Below are 18028 nucleotides of genomic sequence, written 5' to 3' on the forward strand. Positions count from 1 at the left end.
ACTCGGCGAGTTGTTCATACAACTCGGCGAGTAGGATGAAGGACTATTGGCCCTTAGTTTAGAAGGAGAACTCGTCGAGTCAATGCTTAACTCGACGGGTAGAGACGGGTTTATGGTCGGACAGAGGGATAGGGACTCGGCGAGTTGGCAAGTCAACTCGGCGAGTCGGGCCAACTGACAGTTGACTTTGACTTTGACTTTGGCTCTTGATTGGTAAGAGGTAAATGGTCATTTTACCCTGAGGTTGATTAGCAGTATTTGACTAAGTGATTTGTGGGGATTTTTAGTCGGAGGACTTCCGGGTCAGCAGCAGCAGCAGAAGACAGTCAGTTCCCATGCAGATCAACAGCTACTTTGAGGTGAGTTACCTTCCAGTAGCGGTGGGTCTAAGGCCACAATGTCGGCCCACCAGTAGGAGATGTATGATAGATGATTGTCTCTGTGATATCATCTAGGTTTGCTACTACCTGATATGTTATATGCTAGCATGATATGTTATAAGTGATAGTAGTAGAGTCCGGTTGTTAGGACCGGAGGGTAGTCAGACACCACAGATACGTCTGACAGTATGTGATGTTATGTTTATATGCTAGCATGATCTGTTATATGAGTTGGAGGTAGTAGGAGGGGAGCAGTCCCCGAATTCGGTTGTTAGGACCGAAAGGTAGTCTGATAATCTGTTATGTTATGATATGTGATAGTAGTAGTAGTAGGGGGTGAAATAGTCCCCAAGGTCCGATCGTTAGGACCGAAGGGTAGTCAGCATCCCATAATGGCTTGACATGGGTAGTCAGCACCCCAGAATAGCTTGACACGGGTAGGTCGGCACCCCAGAAAGGTCGTACCGGGTAGGTCGGGCACCCTAGAAATGCCTGACAGTATGTATGTTATGTGATTGTGTGGTATGTGGTAAGATGGGGGAACTCACTAAGCTTCGTGCTTACAGTTTTCATTTTTGGTTTCAGGTACCTCTTCTTCGAAGGGGAAGGAGCCGGCACGGTAGCGGTACATCACACACACGCTTTGTATTCCGCACTATAGGATCCTCCTGGGGTTTTGTACTCTGATAGTATTATGTTTTATGAAATGGTTTCCAGACAAGCAACATCTTTTATGAGATGACATGACCCGTGAATGTTTTATTTCAAATGTTTTGCAAATTGTATGTTTTAAAAATGAAATTTTTGGCTCCTATTTTTGGGATGTTACATTAAGGGGACCCTAATGGTCCATAAAAATGCTTGATTTATGGACATGCATACACCGTTCATGTCCCCACGCTATTTTAGGTCAAAAGTGGAAATATGGCCTCAAGTTCTCACGCAAGCTCCTAATACTCTACCAACTTCCATATCTGAATGATATAGGACTCAAAAGACCAATTGAATCCATAAAGTTGCTAACTTTATGGATCTTCTTCACTCCAACAAGCTATAACATAAGGAAATGGTACTAAATACCTAGAGCTAACCATGAAATGAAATAATGCATGAGTCTTAATACTCACAATGGTCCAAACAAGAGAAGAGCTGATGAAAATGATGCTTCCTTTCAACACTCTTCACAATGGTGCTTCTTCTCTTTCTTTCTTCTCCTTCAAACAAGCAAAACACTAAGGATCTCAAAGAAGGTCGAATTTAGCGTTTCCAAAAGGCTTAGAGGGTGAAAGAGGTTGAGGAGGTGCAACCCTAGCCTCTCATTCCTTAAATACCAAAAATATTAGGGTTTTGAGATATCAGGTCGTCCTCATGTTGTGAGACATATGCCTCACATCGTGAGACTCAAAAATTTGATCAACTTGGTCAACTAATACTCACGACGTGATCATCATATCTCACGTCGTGACCCCTTCCAAAAGTTATAAATCCAAGGAATTATGTACCTCAGGGATCTAGTTGTTACAGATCTAAAACATAACCTAATGTTTGAAGTTACTATGACCAGACATATGAGACGCCAAAACATTAGTAGAGATGCACTACCAAATTGGATCTTCGATTTGAAATCGATCTGGTACGAAAACTAACTTTGATCACAAACGGATTTCTCCAAACTGGATCGGATCAGACCCACCGTAATATAATCGGATCCTAATCCTATTGATAAATTAGATTAGATACCGAATCGTAAACCATCTTTTATAAAAAAAAACAAAAAAAAAATAAAAAACAAATCCAAATCTACTAAAAAAATCCGATAAAACCCACAAAAAATCAGTTCAAATCGGTCTGAAAACTGGATTTTGATTTTAGCTAGATCTGGATCGGATTTTGACTGGATTTAATTTTGAGTGACCTAAGCATAACCGCATTAGATTTGGATCCGGATCAAATCAAATCAGATCCTACATTTATGCACCACTAAACATTATAAAGTATAATTGTTGGGGATTATTAGCATCAAGTACACTATTTAATGGTAGTTGAATAATCAAAAGATTTACTTAAGTACACATGCATCCTAGAATCTATGTTTTACTAGTTTTAGCAACGTACTTTAATAATCAACAAAAGAAATAATTACTAACCTTTTGATTGTTTGATTGTGATCTCGTAATTGCCAGTTCGTTAATATGGATGAAGGATCCAACGTAGCACCCATCTAATAGAATCAAACTGAATTTCAAACTGCATATATCTTTACCAAAGCCCTTGGAGCAGATCGGTTCAAGTTCCTACATGGCAAGTTGTGTGTTTGTGACCTACACAATCCAACTTGAGAGGGAGTATTGAGATTCTAGATTCAAGATAATTATTATCGTTGTATATCTTTACCTCATTCCTAGTATTTATCTTAATATTTGATTGTATATAGGATTCTTGTTAGATCACTATTTAAAGGATCATCTATATCGGTTCTCAACTGAATTCAACAAGATAAACTATTCTAAAATTTTATTTGTTTAACTTAATTTCATTATTTTAATTTATATGGTTAACAACATCAAAAAAAATAAAATAAATAAATAAAACCGAAGCAGAACCTAAGAAAAATCCAAATTGAAACCGGAAAAAAAAAATTGAACAAAAGAATAGCGAACACATAGACCGCAAGACCATAATAGTCTAGATCGAGACTGGTATAAAACACTGACGAAACCAGTACAAAATCCAAACAAATACCGTTCAAAAAAAGACCGGACCCATTTTGTGCACCTCTACTCTAACAACGTGCAAGCCCAATCTCCTTGTAATTGATTATGTATATTAAAATTAAAATAATGTAATAAAAGTGAAAATAGTTGAGAATTTGGGAAAAATCGGAATAAGAGCTCCCAAACTAGAGTTCCATTATGTGGAACCCTTTTCCATTTGTGGAAATAACTCCTTCTAGATTAAACGAAATTATACGTTCTCCGTATATTTGTCATGTTGCTGCTGGTGGATAAAATACTCCACAAAATTGTTCAATCTACTTTACTCATCACATTTCAATGCGACCGTGTTCAGACATTTGGCTTTTTTTTTTTTTGTTTTTTTTTTTCCGATTTTCAGTGTTAGGCCATGTAACTTGTACAGAAACTATATAAAATCATCCAAACATCCGCTTAATAACGAAGCATCTATGCATGTGTAAGGAGGTGGTGCATACTTTGAATTAATTCTTCGAATACCATTGACATGGTCTTAATTTCAAAGAAAAACGAGGTGAGAGCTTGCGTTAGATAAGTTGGCGGTTGTGTCCAGCCAAATAAGGCAACTTTTCCAATCGGGTATTGTTATTTTGACCGGCAAGGTGAATGTACGCACCATGCTAGAACGTTGTTTAAAAGTCCCAAAAAAGTGGCTTGCAAACCGGTTCATCGCTAACAAGTCGTACAAGCCACATATTGTGGAGCCCAATAAAAGATGATTCTCTGGAATATGTAAAATAAAGAAAAGGTGAACATACGAGATTTTACATAGCATTTTATAAGGTGTACGCCCTTTCGTTTTGCTATTCTGTTTGATAATGCGCAATAATTTTGGATCAAATATGGTAGATCTATTTTGATGATGTTTATCTAATGGTGATGTATCACTTTTGAGAGATTTTGCTCATATTGGATTTGAACAGTTTAAAAGAATACATCAGTTAATATCAGTTAAAATTGAGTGGTAGAGCAGAAAAGTAAATTTGATTTTTAATAATAAAACTAACATATTATAATCATATAATGTATCATTTAAAAAAAAGGTTAAATGCTCAAAACAATAAAGTATTTTATGTTAACCAGCGGAAAAACCCGGGCTTCACCCTAGGCCATTTTTGTGTTTTTTATGAAAAAATTTAAAAGTTTTGACTGTAAGGATCAAAAGTATCAAAATGGCTAAAGAATTAAATGAGTTTGAATTAGCAAGTTTTTAGAAAAGGGACCAAAGTTGTTAATTCCTTAAAGTTTTGTAGCCAAAATTTGAATGTTAAAAGATTCCTAAAAAATGTAAAATTTTTTATTACAATGACCAAAAGTGTCAAAATGGCTAAAGAATTAAAGGGGTTGGAATTAGCAAGTTTTTAGAAAAATGACAAAAGTCGTCAATTTCTTAAAGTTTTGTGGCCAAACTTTGAATATTAAAATTTTCCTAAAAAATGAAAAAAATTTGATTCCAATAATCAAAAGTGTCAAAATGGGTAAAAAATAAGGGGCAAAGTTGACAAAAAAAGACAAGTTTCCTGTAAGTGGTTGAAATTAGCAAATTTTTAAAAAAATGATCAAATTTATTAATTCCTTAAAGCTTTGTGACCAAACTTTAAATATTAAAAGGTTCTAAAAAATAAACAAAAATATCAAAATATGTAAAAAAAACGACCAATTATGTCAAATCCTTAGGAACTTTACTCTTCCTAAGGGAGCATAAAATTAATATATATATATATATATATATATATATATATATATATATATATATATATATATATATATATACACTCTAGAAAATATTTTTATAGTCAAAATAATAAATTAAATACCTTATTTTTATAAAATTTAGGACTAAGGTGGAATTTTTTATAACATATGATCAAATTATGATTACAAATAAAAATATTCTTTCTTTTTATCAATATACAAGAGTGGATTGGTTTTGGTAATGACTCAAACAATAGTGAGGATTGCAATGATAATTCTCCACAAACCATTTCGTCAAGAACAAAAACGTCAAACACAATAAACGGACATGATGCGTTCGGATGCAACCTACGTCTATGGTAATTAATATGGACTCGAGGATTGCATCTCGTGCGACAAACGTCCATTGAACGTCATTTAAATAAGTTTTATTATGTATTTCATTTATTTTTTTTTATTTTAAAATATATATATATATATATATATATATATATATATATATATATATATATATATATATAAAACATAAACAAATATATAGTCGGTTTTAATGTTTTTTATTTTTTTTTTCATTTTTTTATTTTTTCCTTTTTTTTAAATATTTTTTCTGTTTTTTTATTTTTTGAAGTTTTTATGACATACTTGAAAATACTAATGTTTTTGTTTATTTTTCGATTTTGTTTTTAAAACTAAATATCATATTGAATTTTTGATGTTTAAAATTTGTAAAATTCTAAAGAAGAAGAATATTAAGGATCATAATATTTTCAGTTCATACTATTTTTGAATAATATTATTTTTTTATCATAAAATTTTGAATCAAATTGTTTTGAATCATATGATTTTTTATCAATAATATATTTAATTAAATAAATTTTTTGTTCAAAAAAAATTATGTATCATTACATATTTTGAATAATAAAATATATAATTAATGATTATAAAATATTTTATTCTAAATATTTTTAGATAATAACAAATTAATGATCATAAACAGGTTTAAGTTCAATCAAAAGTTTTTTTGAATCATAAATATTTTGAATCGGATCATATTATGTTCAATATTTTTTTAAAAACACTAATATTTCTTAAAATTAAAATAAACACTTTAAATTTTATTTTAATTTTTTTTACAAAGTATCTAGTGTAATAAGTAGAACTATCCCTAAAAAATTTCATGATTTTTGGAGAATTTTTTTTAGTTCTTTTATAAAAAAAAAATTCAAAATTTCATGATTATGCTCATTTTATAGAGTAAAAAGTTTCGTTTCTCTATATTTTTTTTTCAAAGAAAAAAAATAGTTATACCCAAAAAACAAAATGAGCGAAAAAAACTCACTTGTTGGCGGAGGACAAGCTAGAGCTGGAAGCATGTTTTCCTTTTTTTTTTTTTTTTTTTTTTTTTTCTCTTTTCCATTAACAAATCCATCACCACCTACATTAGCTTCAACTTCATTCTTAAACAAGTAGCAAACAAAACAAAATTTTGCATCTTTGTAAATATATATTCAAGCCAATCCTATTTTTAAACAAAGAAACGGCAGGCGCCTCCAATGTCTCTTGTAGGAAAGACAAAAGTTTGTTGTTGACAAAGCTTCTTAAGAATGTATGCTCTCCTAATTTGGAGTATAATCCATAATGTTTTTCTTTTCCTCAGTTCATGAGGAAGAAGTTCAACATCATAAATTAATTCACTCTCCTCTAATGATGCAATACTAGCATTTGAACCGTCCAAATTCGAATCAACGGGTGAAAAACATTGAGTGTCTTGACATTTCATTTTTTTTTAACATAAATTGTGGAAGCTTTTAAAATGTATAAAATTACATAAAATAACAATTGTTTAATAAGATAAATATATAAATATATTTTTATGGAAATTTCTATAAATTGATTAAAAAATTCAATTACTTTTTCTTAAATGTTACATGAAATAGCTATAAAACTTCTCAAACCTTCAACGTCAAACACATCCAAACAATACTAATTAAAATACATTAGTAAAGAATGAGAGTAGATTAATTAGGAATATGAATACCTTTACATAGATTCTAGAAAAAAAATGATATATATGTGCCAAATGTTTTTAGCAAAGACTTTGAGTCAAGTCTATTTGTTCTAGACAGTCACGATAGTCTTAAACGATACTAGGTTTGAACGTGCTCGTAAAGATTAAACAACACACTCCCCACAAAAATATAAAGTTATGGGTACCACACATGTCTTCGCTATAAGTGCAAATGTCGTCATTGTAGGTGCATGCATCAATGACATGTCTTCACCATAACCATAATTAGCCGCCTAACTTCGTGGCTACAAACCATTTTTGTCGTAGCCAACATGTTGTCATCATAGGTTTTAACAACGATATGTCAAACCAGTTTAGTCGCTATATCTTTTAGGAAGAAAAAAAAACTTAATAAATTATGTAATGACAAAAATAGGTTGGCCTAATGACATGTTGTCACTAGAGGTCGACTTATGGCGACGACGTGTTGTGGTTATCATGTGATCAACGAAAGTATATATCCGTTGGTATATATGCAGTCTATTTCATGTTTAGAGTTAACTATATGGATAATTATAACAAAAAAACAATATATTTTATCACTTTTCAGGTTTAACCACCTAATTTTTATTTTTGTTAAAGAACAACTAATTATTTTGATAAAAGTTCTAATACGGGTATTATGACCAGAAGATTCACACATATTTTCAATAATTGTATCACGTCTATAAACTTAAACGTAGAACTTACTCTCAAAAGCGAGTTATAGGAGGACAGAACAATTAGACTTGTAATTAAGTCACCAACTTAATTTACTTTATCGGAAAATGCACCCATATTTTCAAAAAATTATATCACGGCCATAACCCTAAGAGGGGTAGGTGTGGGCAACGCCGGAATGGCGTTATCTAATGTGGCAGTGCCATAAAGGAGGAACACTCCCTCCCGTTATTAGATGTTATGTTGTGACGTGTGATGGTGGTAACATTTCGTAACTCGTGAAAAATCGGAACGTTTATAAATTCAACCGTTAAAAAACGGTAACTATAATAAAAAAAAAATTACCAATTACATTTTCATTTTATATATATACCTCATTCTTTTTACTACACATATTTCTCTATATCTATCTCTATTTCTATATCACTCAAAACACAAACACAAAAATCAGCCAACTATAAATGAATTTGATTCGACACATCCATACAATGATGATAACGACGAAGATGATTTGTTCGTGAGTATGATGTACCAGTATTACACAGACAGCCTTCTACAGCCATATCCAGCTCCACTACTCACGCGACGTGTGGCGTTAAATAGAGATCGTGAGGAAGGGCATCGGCAGCTAGTTAACGATTACTTTGCGGAAAATTGTGTCTACCAGCCAAGCGATTTCAAAAGAAGATTTCGTTTGCGAAAAAATGACTTCGAAAGGATAGCCAACGCTATGGAAGCAAGGTATCGTTTGATTCAACTTTTATAATTTACAAAATGTCACTTTTAGATCAAATCAATACAAATTTATATGTTTAATATTTAATTAGGTATCGTTTGTTTACTATATATTTAGGTATCGTTTGTTTCAACTTTTATAATTTATAAAATGTTACTTTTAGATAAAAATAAATATAATTTTTACGTGTTTAATATTTATTTATATATGAATTTTTCCAAATGAGATATGATGCTAGAGGCAAACGAGGCTTCACAGGGTTGCAAAAATGTGTTGCTGCAATTAAACTTATGGCAATGGGGGAGTCACCCGATTCTGTTGACGATTATATGAGAATGTCTGAGAGGACCGCACGAGAAAATTTGTATTTATTGGCAAGAGGTGTTGTCGAAACATTCAGTGACCAATACTTGCGCAAACCTTCGTTGCATGATATGCAACAATTATCTGCGGCGCGTGAAGAAAGACATGGTTTTCCGGGTATGCTTGGGAGCATTGACTGCACACACTGGAAATGGAGAAATTGCCTCGTGGCGTGGAAAGGCCAGTATTCGAGCGGTCATCATGGAGCGTCTTCGTTGGTATTAGAGGCTGTTGCTTTACAAGATTTATGGATTTGACATGCTTTTTTCAGGGTTGTGGGTTCTAACAACGACGTCAACGTTCTCGATCAATCACTGATATTTGACGATCTTTTGTCAGGAAAAGCCCCGGATGCTCCTTTCACAGTAAATGGAAATGAATATAAGTTTGGGTATTACCTTAGAGACGGAATACATCCACAATATTCTACGTTTGTGAAGGCGTTTCGACACCCAATAGATCCAAGGGACAAATATTTCAAGAGACGACAAGAAGGAGTACGTAAGGACGTTGAACGTGCTTTTGGGGTTTTGAAATCAAAATGGCACATTGTTGAACATGCGGCGAGACCTTATGAGTTAGATACTCTATGATATATCATGTATGTATGTATCATAATGCTTAACACGGTTGTTGAAGATAAAGGACGCAATATTGCAACGTATTCTCCTACGAAACCAAGACATGTGCAATTTCAACCAGGGACATCAGAATATTTACATAGAGTGGTTGATATTCAAGATCAGCAACAACACAAGCAACTCCGTGAAGACTTGGCGGATTATATCTATGTTGGTCACGAAGATGAAGATGAATAGTTTTAGGGCAAAAAATGTAGGTTTTATCATCTTCTTTTTTTGTTTTTTTTTTTTTAGGTTTTTAAATGTTTTTGTGTTTTGTTGTAATTTTTTTAATGTTGTTTTTAATTAAGATTTATTAAAATTTTATTTTTTTACTTTTCAAATATAAATAAATAAATAAAAGAAATTCGAAATATAGAAAAAAAACATAAAAAAAATTTTAAAAAATAGAAAATAATTGGTGTTATTAGATGTTGCTCATTTTCACATTGAGTGTTATAACACCATGTATGAGTAGGATGCTGACATGACATCCCACACCTAGTAGTCTAAGTGTAGAAGTCACTCCTAAAAGTTAGCTTATATGAAGGAATATTTAGACTTATTGTTATCAAAAAAAAAAAAAAAAAAAAAAAAAAAAACTTATACCAAAATTTATAATTTTTAGTCATATCTATAAAGAGACATTTCTATCGATATATGTTAATATCAATGTGTAAAGCTTGGTTTTTCAAAGAAAAACCATTCTATTTTGGTTTTTTTTTTCTTGAAAAAACATTCGATTTCATTTTTTTAAAGCAAAGTGTAATCGTAAAATTGATTTAGACCGGCATTTACAGGTTTATAATGGTTGCAAAATAATGGAGAAATGACACAAATGTTCTAGAAAGATTTTAGAATTGGTCAATTCAGTCTCTAAAGTTATTTTCTAGCTTATGGGGATATAAGATAGATTACGACCTGCTTTTTTAGTCCGTTTCTCCCTTAATATTGGTACACCATGCAACAGTGACCATTTCGACTAAAAAAATCACATTATGCCCCTATAAAGCCAAATAAATAAGTTTTGGGATTATTTAAACCAAAACTCACGAAATTAACTCAATCGACAATTTCATCCTCGATGTGAAAACCAACTCACCAGTGAGTATTGCCTCCTCTCGGTGAGTATTTGTTCCTTTCATGTGATCATCTGGTTTTCTCATCGATGATAGAAGTGTCGATTGAAGTCGAATTCATGAGTTTTGGTTTTCCCCAAAATTATTTTTTTGTTTTTATAGGGCCATAATGTACGTTTTTTTTAATATAAATGCATGGTCACTAGTGCAAGGTGTACCAGCTATTAAAGGCAGTGGCGGAACCATAAATTTTAATATGGGGTACAAACATTGTCAATATATATTATATAAATTTATCAAATATCAGACATTAAAAAACATGTTATAATCTTTTTAGTTGGGGGTACAATTACATGAAACATGTTTATAAATAATATTTTTTATATATATAAAACAATTTTTTGAGGGTACTGTAGTACTAGTACCTCAACGCCCCATCTAGCGCCGCCACTGATTAAAGGTTGAAAGTGACTAAAAGAGGTTGAAAGTGACTAAAAGAGCAAGGTAACCTATCTTATACTCCTATCAAGTAAGAAAATAACTTTAAAAAGTGAATGGATGAACTTTAAAAACTTTATAGCACATATCTATCATTTCCCGATGAAATAATTGGTGGTTAAATAGCGATAAAATCTAGCGTCAGTGTTTATGTTATTTGTCATTAAGTTACATGCAAGCTGACCAAGACTATAGTTATCACATGATATTATTGGGTTATGTTCTCTAAGAAAAAGTCGTAGAAATCCATGAATATCCTTTAAAATATATTAGTACAGTTGTATATACGGGACATTTTTCTAGAAGGTGTTCGTATGGATATCGGCATGCTTAAAACACATCGTGTTCTAAAATCTTCGAAGAGATGGCTACAGCGAGCTCTTCAATGAAATCAGAGTTTTTTCGTAAGGAATTAGCCATCTGTTCAACAAAGATCGCATCAAAGCTCCCCACCTCCTTTGGAGATTTGAATCTTTCGTAACTAGCTAGCTTGTGTTCACTCTCTACGTTTTCGTGGTTGTGCTCTCCATCATAAATGGCGACTAGAAGACCTTCATCATCCACGCTTCTTTGTACCTGAAAATCAAGCATACTACATTTAGGTTATACTTTATTTTGTAGTTATTAAGTCGATTTGCTACTTTGGTGTTTGTAGGAAGAGATGAATGACCTTCTTTTTGACTGGGCAGGATGGTGCGAAGGAGCACTTGTAGTAAGCTCGAGGACAAGGGTTATCTCTGGTAACCTTCTGCCCGTATTTTCTCCATTGATAACCATCTTTTATTATCTACATGTAAAGTCAACAAAACCTAAATTAAATTCCATAAGTTAGACAGAAGTTATGTACTCTTTAAAAGGCGTGCTTTGTACCATGCTTTTATCAGATGGATCTGTACGTCTATAAACTTTTGTCACGCCATCGTTTCTACTTTTCAACGACTCTTGATGAAGACTCTTCCTGCTCTCAAAGGAGTTGCGATCGTCACACTCACTAAACTTCCTTTTGTTTGTATTAGAGGCAACTAAATCGTGTTCTTGCATTAATTTGTTAACATGATTTTGGAGGGAATTGCTGTTCTCCAACACAACTGTTATCATCTCCCTTAGCTTCTTGTTCTTTAAGCGCATCTGGTTTAGTTCCTCAGGCATATCATCATTCATCTGCTTTTATGTACATAGAAAAAGAAGATATGACGATATATAAACCACATGTAATTAAACGATCTATACATATAATGAAGCATATATACCCAGATATATACATATGATTAATTTAAATGAAATTGAGACTACTTACTGGGGTATCATCCGTTTTGTAGTAGGGACTGACGTTAAGATCTATGCCAAGAAAAGTCTCATCCATTGTTGTTAATCTAGTCCTATTTTGGTCACTCCAATGAAAGAACACAAGAAGGATTCGATTTCTTATAGAAGGATTGTTATGAAGTCAAGGTCTTTTTTTGTTTTTTAATTATTTCTCATCATTTGGGAGGGAGGGGGGGCATACAGAAACTTCCAGGAAAGAAGGCGCCTTGTTATTTATTGTTGGAATTGTAGTTGTTGGTAAGAATGCATACGTATTAATGTGTATGCATGTATATCAATGGATTACGTATCAATACATTAGTTTTTGGTGAAAATTATTGGGTCCGACTTTGTTAATTAGCTACAGCAATAATACATGAATTACTTAGAAAATGGAGTACCAAGTACCAACGACGGTGGAGTACAAACGACGGATTTAGCCACGAAATATATCAGTAAAATACAAATCATCGTCGACAAATTAGGATGTAGTTGATCTATATTTCCTAATATTCTACTGGTCATGGTTACATTTTATTTTTCCATAATTAGTGATATTTAACGTTACTAGATTAGGTTTTCTATAATTTGCTTTGTTTCACATATTGTACACATTGTTTCTTCTTCAAGGTAGATTTGCATACAAATGAGGAATTGTCTAAAGTACCACTACAAGTTGTTAGTCATTATATATCATCAAAACTCGTTTATCGTAGTTTTTTAGGTTGGACAAACTTAAATAATTACCATCTACTAACATGAATGCACAAATTCGTGAGGAAAATTCATTTGTAAATTATTATAGTCATTTAGTCATAACAAATCTTGAAAATATGTGATTAAAGGACGTGATTCAATTATTGCTTACGTCCTCCATAAAGAAAAGAAAAGAAAAAAAATGTTAGATGAAATAAAATTCATATGGGATATTCCTAAAGTATTTACCGATGACTTACCGTGCTTGTCGCCCAAAAGGCAGGTTGAGCTTGATCACGTACCGGTTTCAACTCCGATTGCTCGTGATCATTATCATTCTGCCCCAATAGAGATGCACGAGTTAATGTCTCAACTTCAAATAATTACCCGGGAAAGGTTTTATTTGTCCAATTTCTTCATTGTGGGTGCATCGTGTTATTCGTTAAAAAGAAAGATGGATCGGTGTGAATGGGTGTCGACTATTGTAAGCTCAATAAGATCACAATCAAGAACCCATATCATACTTGAGACCAACCCCCAAAACCTTTATAAAAATCAACAAATACCATATGTATTAATAACTAAAAAGGTAGAGTACTACGGCTCAAATAACTAAGGGTAGATGGTATATAAACTCATATTCAAAAGCAATTAAGCATGGATATAAAATCCATAAATCAATATCAAGAATATAATAACTCATAATATCCAAAGAAGGTAATAACCAAATCCAAAGTCAAGGGTTAGTTAACCCATCATCTATAACAAGGGAAAATTATATTCCATAGTTCAAAGAAAACGAATAATCAATAAGTAACTCAAACCAAATCAAAATAAGGTTCTAAAGACCCAAACCAAAAACGGGCATTATTTAACCAATAGTTCCAAAAATATCTACAACGCTAAACTTTGGTTAGCAAATATTCACAAATCAACAAACATCAAAAAAGGTAATCAATGAATGATTCAACAACTCAATATGAAATGCATTCATCTATTTTGCAACAATTTTCGTTCTCATAAAGTCTATGTCCCAAAAGTAGAAGGTTTAACTTGAGACTCACAAGGGAATGGTTACCCCCGACTTTAGTCTTAAGCCTTAGACTCCTATAGGAATGATTACTCCTTACTTTAGTCTAAGTTCAAACACAACTAGAGAACTGTAACACCCTTGTTCCAGGTAATGTATAGTTTGGCCATGAATTATTTAAAGTTTGCAAAATTATTCCTTATGTTGGGCGAACGTGCTAAGTACATCGGTCGTAGGTCACTTAATGAGATTGCACGCTCCTTCCCATACACCGGGCGTAGGTATGAGTATGTCGAGCGTACACATGTAGAGTGCAAACCCTAAATTTTAGGTTTTGGACCCTATTTAAACACCTTATAACCTCAAGGCCTCTCCTATTACCAGCCTCCATTATCCTAAAATAGTCCGCTCGAAACCCTAGCTCCTTTTGAGAGAATATTGAGCCTTTTGAGTGAGTTGGTGTGATTTTGGTTCATTTTGAAGAAAAAATAACTTTTAGAGAAGCATTGAGTGGTTAGAAGATTGTAGATCCAGACCTTGCTCACCTTGATCGTCCTACTATAGGTATAAAGTCTCAACCTTGTTGATACATCCCTTAGATCTAGTTACTTAGGGTTTTTGGCATATTTTGGTCCCTTAGGTTGATTCATGTGAGTATAAGTTACTCCAGAAGCTTAAGATTATAGATCTTGATGTTTTTGAGGCCCCTAATGCATAAAAATAGCATCTTGATGGCTTTAACTCAACTATAAATGAGTTGATGTTCTTAATATGGAGTTAGAAGGTTAGATTTTGTCTTCGGGATTCTCTGAGCCATGAAAAGGCATCAAGTTGACGACTTTATCATCTAAGACTTTTCCTAAGAGAAAAATTTATGATTTGGACATTTGGACTTAAGGCATTAAGTGCTTAATGTGGATTTTGGGCATCAGGGGAATACGTTGGGCGTATCCTCCGGGTACGCTCGGCGTAATGTGTTCATCCCCATTTCCCCTTTCTAATAAAGCTTCTATGTTGGGTGTAATAGGGTGGTACGCTTAGCGTAATCACCAAAAGATCTTTGGTGCATTGTTTGGGACTTAGATCTTTATGGGTTTGGTCCATTGGTTGGGTGTTAGGTCTTTATATGTTGGGGCCATTATTGGGCCTTAGGTCTTTAAGGGTTGGGCCATGGTTAGATGGGTCAGTTAAGAGAAAGGTAAAATGGTCTTTTACCTTTAGCATGTTAGATTATAATTTGGACCATTTATTATGGGTTACTACCCTGATTATTTACTAGAGTTAATTTTAGATACGTTCAGTATGAGGAGCCGTAGCAGCAACAATCCAAGAGTTTGATCTGTTTATCTACAGATTGAGGTGAGTCTCCTCACTATACTTGTACGCCGAAGGCACCAATTCAGTCCCACTGGATTATGTTGTAGGACAGTAGTGGTCTTCGTGACACTTACTGATATGCATGTATGTACTTGCTATCTTTGTGACTCTTGCTAGTATAATTGTGTGCTTAGTTGTATGGGTGAAATAGATTTGTACCATTTGAAAGACATCGAAGGAGTTGAAATGGACTCAGGGAGTCTTAAGGGACTCAGCGAGTCGGAAAGGACTCAGAGAGTCAGAAGGGAAGTAGGGGTGAATTATACTCGTTATATGCTATGTATGACATGTATGTATGATGTATGGTATGCGGTATTTGGGAAACTCACTAAGCTTTGTGCTTACACGATTTAAGTTTATGTTTAAAGTGCTCCTGGTTCAAAAGGGAAGGGTCCGGCCTGATCGCAGTGCATCCACCCGTATTCAGCATATTTATGATTTTAGGATTATGCTCCGATAACTATTTTCACATTGATGTATTTCTGATGGTTTGATTTGGATACTTGATGATTTTGGGTTGAGGGATTTGAACACACTTCCGAGTGAGTCTCCTCACTATCTATTTATCTATAGATTGAGGTAAGTCTCCTTACTAGCATATTCTTATGATTTTTGGGATGTTACAATTTGGTATCAGAGCTGTGGTTTGAGGGATTTGAACACACTTCCGGGTGTATTTGAACTCAAATTGAGGATTTGGTAAGTGTTTCAAAAAACGAAATGATTTTCTAAAAGAGATTTTTACAAGAAAGAAAGGGTTGATGCATGCAATCGGTCGAGCTCAAGTAAGTTTTCCCAAAATACTCATACATGTTTGTTGATTCAATATGTGAATATGTGAATAGCATGATATATTAGGGCTAAGGATCTTCTCGGTATTGTATGATAGGAGAGATGCCTTTATATTCTTACTGTATGAGCCTCTAGAACTGCATGCTAGTATGGAGTATAGATGATATGTTAGGATAGCCTGTTAAGCAATGTTCTAGTTAGAACTTGATGCCCGAATGCTGCTGCTTTGTGCTTTTAGGAACCACTCCTAATATTAATTAACTATCAAAAGAATATGCTAGGTTACATGCCAAAAAAATTAGATAATTTTAGAAGGTTAGGTTTAACTCTATTGTGTAGCTCTTGTTTGAATCCAATCATTGTAGTGTAAGACCTTGTAGTTGAAGAATTATCTAGTGTCTATTACATGTAATTATATTCGTGTGGTAGTTAGCGAGTATTATTGGGGGCTTCTTCTGTAGCTAATGGTTGAGAGTGGTAGGTAGGGAATCCTAGGAGAACCTAGGAATCATGCTATATGAGATAATGTGTTGTTCAGTCGGGATGTAGAATGACGGAGTTTCTAGGATGGGTCAGGGTCAGGGTTGTTGTGGCAAGTGCGGCAAGGGGCATGAAGGAGTTTCTAGGATGGGTGGGTCCGGCTGCTACAAGTACGACAAGATCGGCCATTTTAGCAGGGATTGCCCCACCATCCAGGTATTTGATCTGATTTGCTTCTATTGAAATCAAAGGGGAAACAATAAGGCCAATTTCCTGAGTTTAGTTAAAGGAGCGGTTGCAGCACCCACCCCGATGACATTGAGGATAATCTGCGGCTACTAGGGCATGGTGGATGCACTGGTTGTAAGGATCCGAGCTTTCCAGCTATCAATTAAGGAGGCTCGCGCAACACCAGATGTGGGTACAAGTACGTATTTTCTCCCTATTTCATTTATTGTTTTGATGTTTATGCTTATTATTGTTGGGTTTTGAGAATTCTATCACTCCTAAGTGTACATGCAACCCTAAATACTTTGGATCTATGTTTTCTCTATTATACATGCAAATATGAACTTTTCCAAGGTATTCATCTTAACTAGCAAAATAACATTGATTCATATGAATATCTCAAGTTAAAATTACATACCTCTTTGATGTAGAATGTCTTCATGAAGCTTGAGTGCCTAGTGCCCCAAGTGTGACACCTCAAATGGTTCACACAACACCAAATGCACATGGAATGACTTGAGAGAAAATTGAACACTTGATAAAATCGGTTAGCCTTTATTGCTCACACATAGTTCCCGATTTTCTCCAAGAATAAGATCATTATATAGTTAGGGTTACACCATGTAAACCCTAATTGTCATGGCCTTTCATTTCCATGATCCATAGGTACAAATACACCATGGAGCATCCATGGAGCATCTTATGGGTTTTAGCCCAACTTGACAATCCATGGAGCATTATCCCACTATATAAGTATAGATAATTTACACAATCAACCCATATATTTAATTAGTCTTCTTTTGATCACTTAATTAATTCTAGATTAATTCTTAATCAATACTAACTAAATAATCTTATTAATATATTAGAACTTTTAATATATTAACAAACCTTAAGTGTTATTTCTCTCATTTTAGTCTATCCAAATGCATGATGCCATGCAACCCAAATGGACCATGTCGGGTCGGGTCAAGTCTTACCAATTACAATTATGGACTTAGACATTAATCCAACAATTATATGATTGGTGTTATATATGGACGATCCTAGTGAACAATGTTCCAACTTTAGTTATGTTTGATTCGGGCGCCACTTGATCGTTTGTGTCTCTTGCACTTAGCAAGAGATTTGGTGACGCTCCTAGGGAGCTATATTGTCTAGTAGAGGTATATATTGTCGATGATCGTCTAGTCTGAGTATCTAGGGTTCATCGAGGTTGTGTTCTGGAGCTTTTTAGTGATCATTATCCGATTGATTTGGTTCCTATT

The 18028-nt window shown here is 33.8% G+C and overlaps 2 protein-coding genes across 3 annotated transcripts; one reads left to right on the forward strand and one right to left on the reverse strand.

Moving 5' to 3' along the window:
- The first annotated feature begins 8513 nt into the window (after nt 1-8513).
- Nucleotides 8514-9248, forward strand: LOC145049880 (uncharacterized). The gene is made up of 2 exons (XM_078998223.1): nt 8514-8839; nt 8927-9248. The coding sequence occupies exons 1-2, from the start codon at nt 8514-8516 to the stop codon at nt 9246-9248; spliced, it is 648 nt and encodes a 215-aa protein (XP_078854349.1).
- Nucleotides 9249-11088: 1840 nt separating this feature from the next.
- Nucleotides 11089-12362, reverse strand: LOC145053107 (putative WRKY transcription factor 60). Of its 2 annotated transcripts, none has more exons than XM_079001091.1 (4): nt 12150-12362; nt 11723-12016; nt 11523-11639; nt 11089-11428 (listed from the first exon to the last, which is right to left on the reverse strand). In XM_079001091.1, the coding sequence occupies exons 1-4, from the start codon at nt 12213-12215 to the stop codon at nt 11183-11185; spliced, it is 723 nt and encodes a 240-aa protein (XP_078857217.1). In that variant the 5' UTR covers nt 12216-12362; the 3' UTR covers nt 11089-11182. The 2 variants fall into 2 exon arrangements, with proteins under 2 accessions (XP_078857217.1, XP_078857218.1); XM_079001092.1 differs by having other exon boundaries at nt 11723-12013; nt 12150-12360.
- Nucleotides 12363-18028: the final 5666 nt, after the last annotated feature.

This window comes from Lactuca serriola, chromosome 5 (assembly GCF_051521515.1).
Source record: "Lactuca serriola cultivar US96UC23 chromosome 5, Lser_US96UC23_V15, whole genome shotgun sequence".
NCBI lineage: Eukaryota > Viridiplantae > Streptophyta > Magnoliopsida > Asterales > Asteraceae > Lactuca > Lactuca serriola.

Coding starts and splice junctions, on each gene's coding strand:
- LOC145049880 (XM_078998223.1), top strand. CDS start 8,514: ATGAGATATGATGCTAGAGGCAAACGAGGCTTCACAGGGTTGCAAAAA. Junction 8,840..8,926: donor CTCGTGGCGTGGAAAGGCCA/GTATTCGAGCGG, acceptor TGCTTTTTTCAG/GGTTGTGGGTTCTAACAACG.
- LOC145053107 (XM_079001091.1), bottom strand. CDS start 12,215: ATGGATGAGACTTTTCTTGGCATAGATCTTAACGTCAGTCCCTACTAC. Junction 12,017..12,149: donor ACAAAACGGATGATACCCCA/GTAAGTAGTCTC, acceptor TGTACATAAAAG/CAGATGAATGATGATATGCC. Junction 11,429..11,522: donor CCTGCCCAGTCAAAAAGAAG/GTCATTCATCTC, acceptor CTTGATTTTCAG/GTACAAAGAAGCGTGGATGA.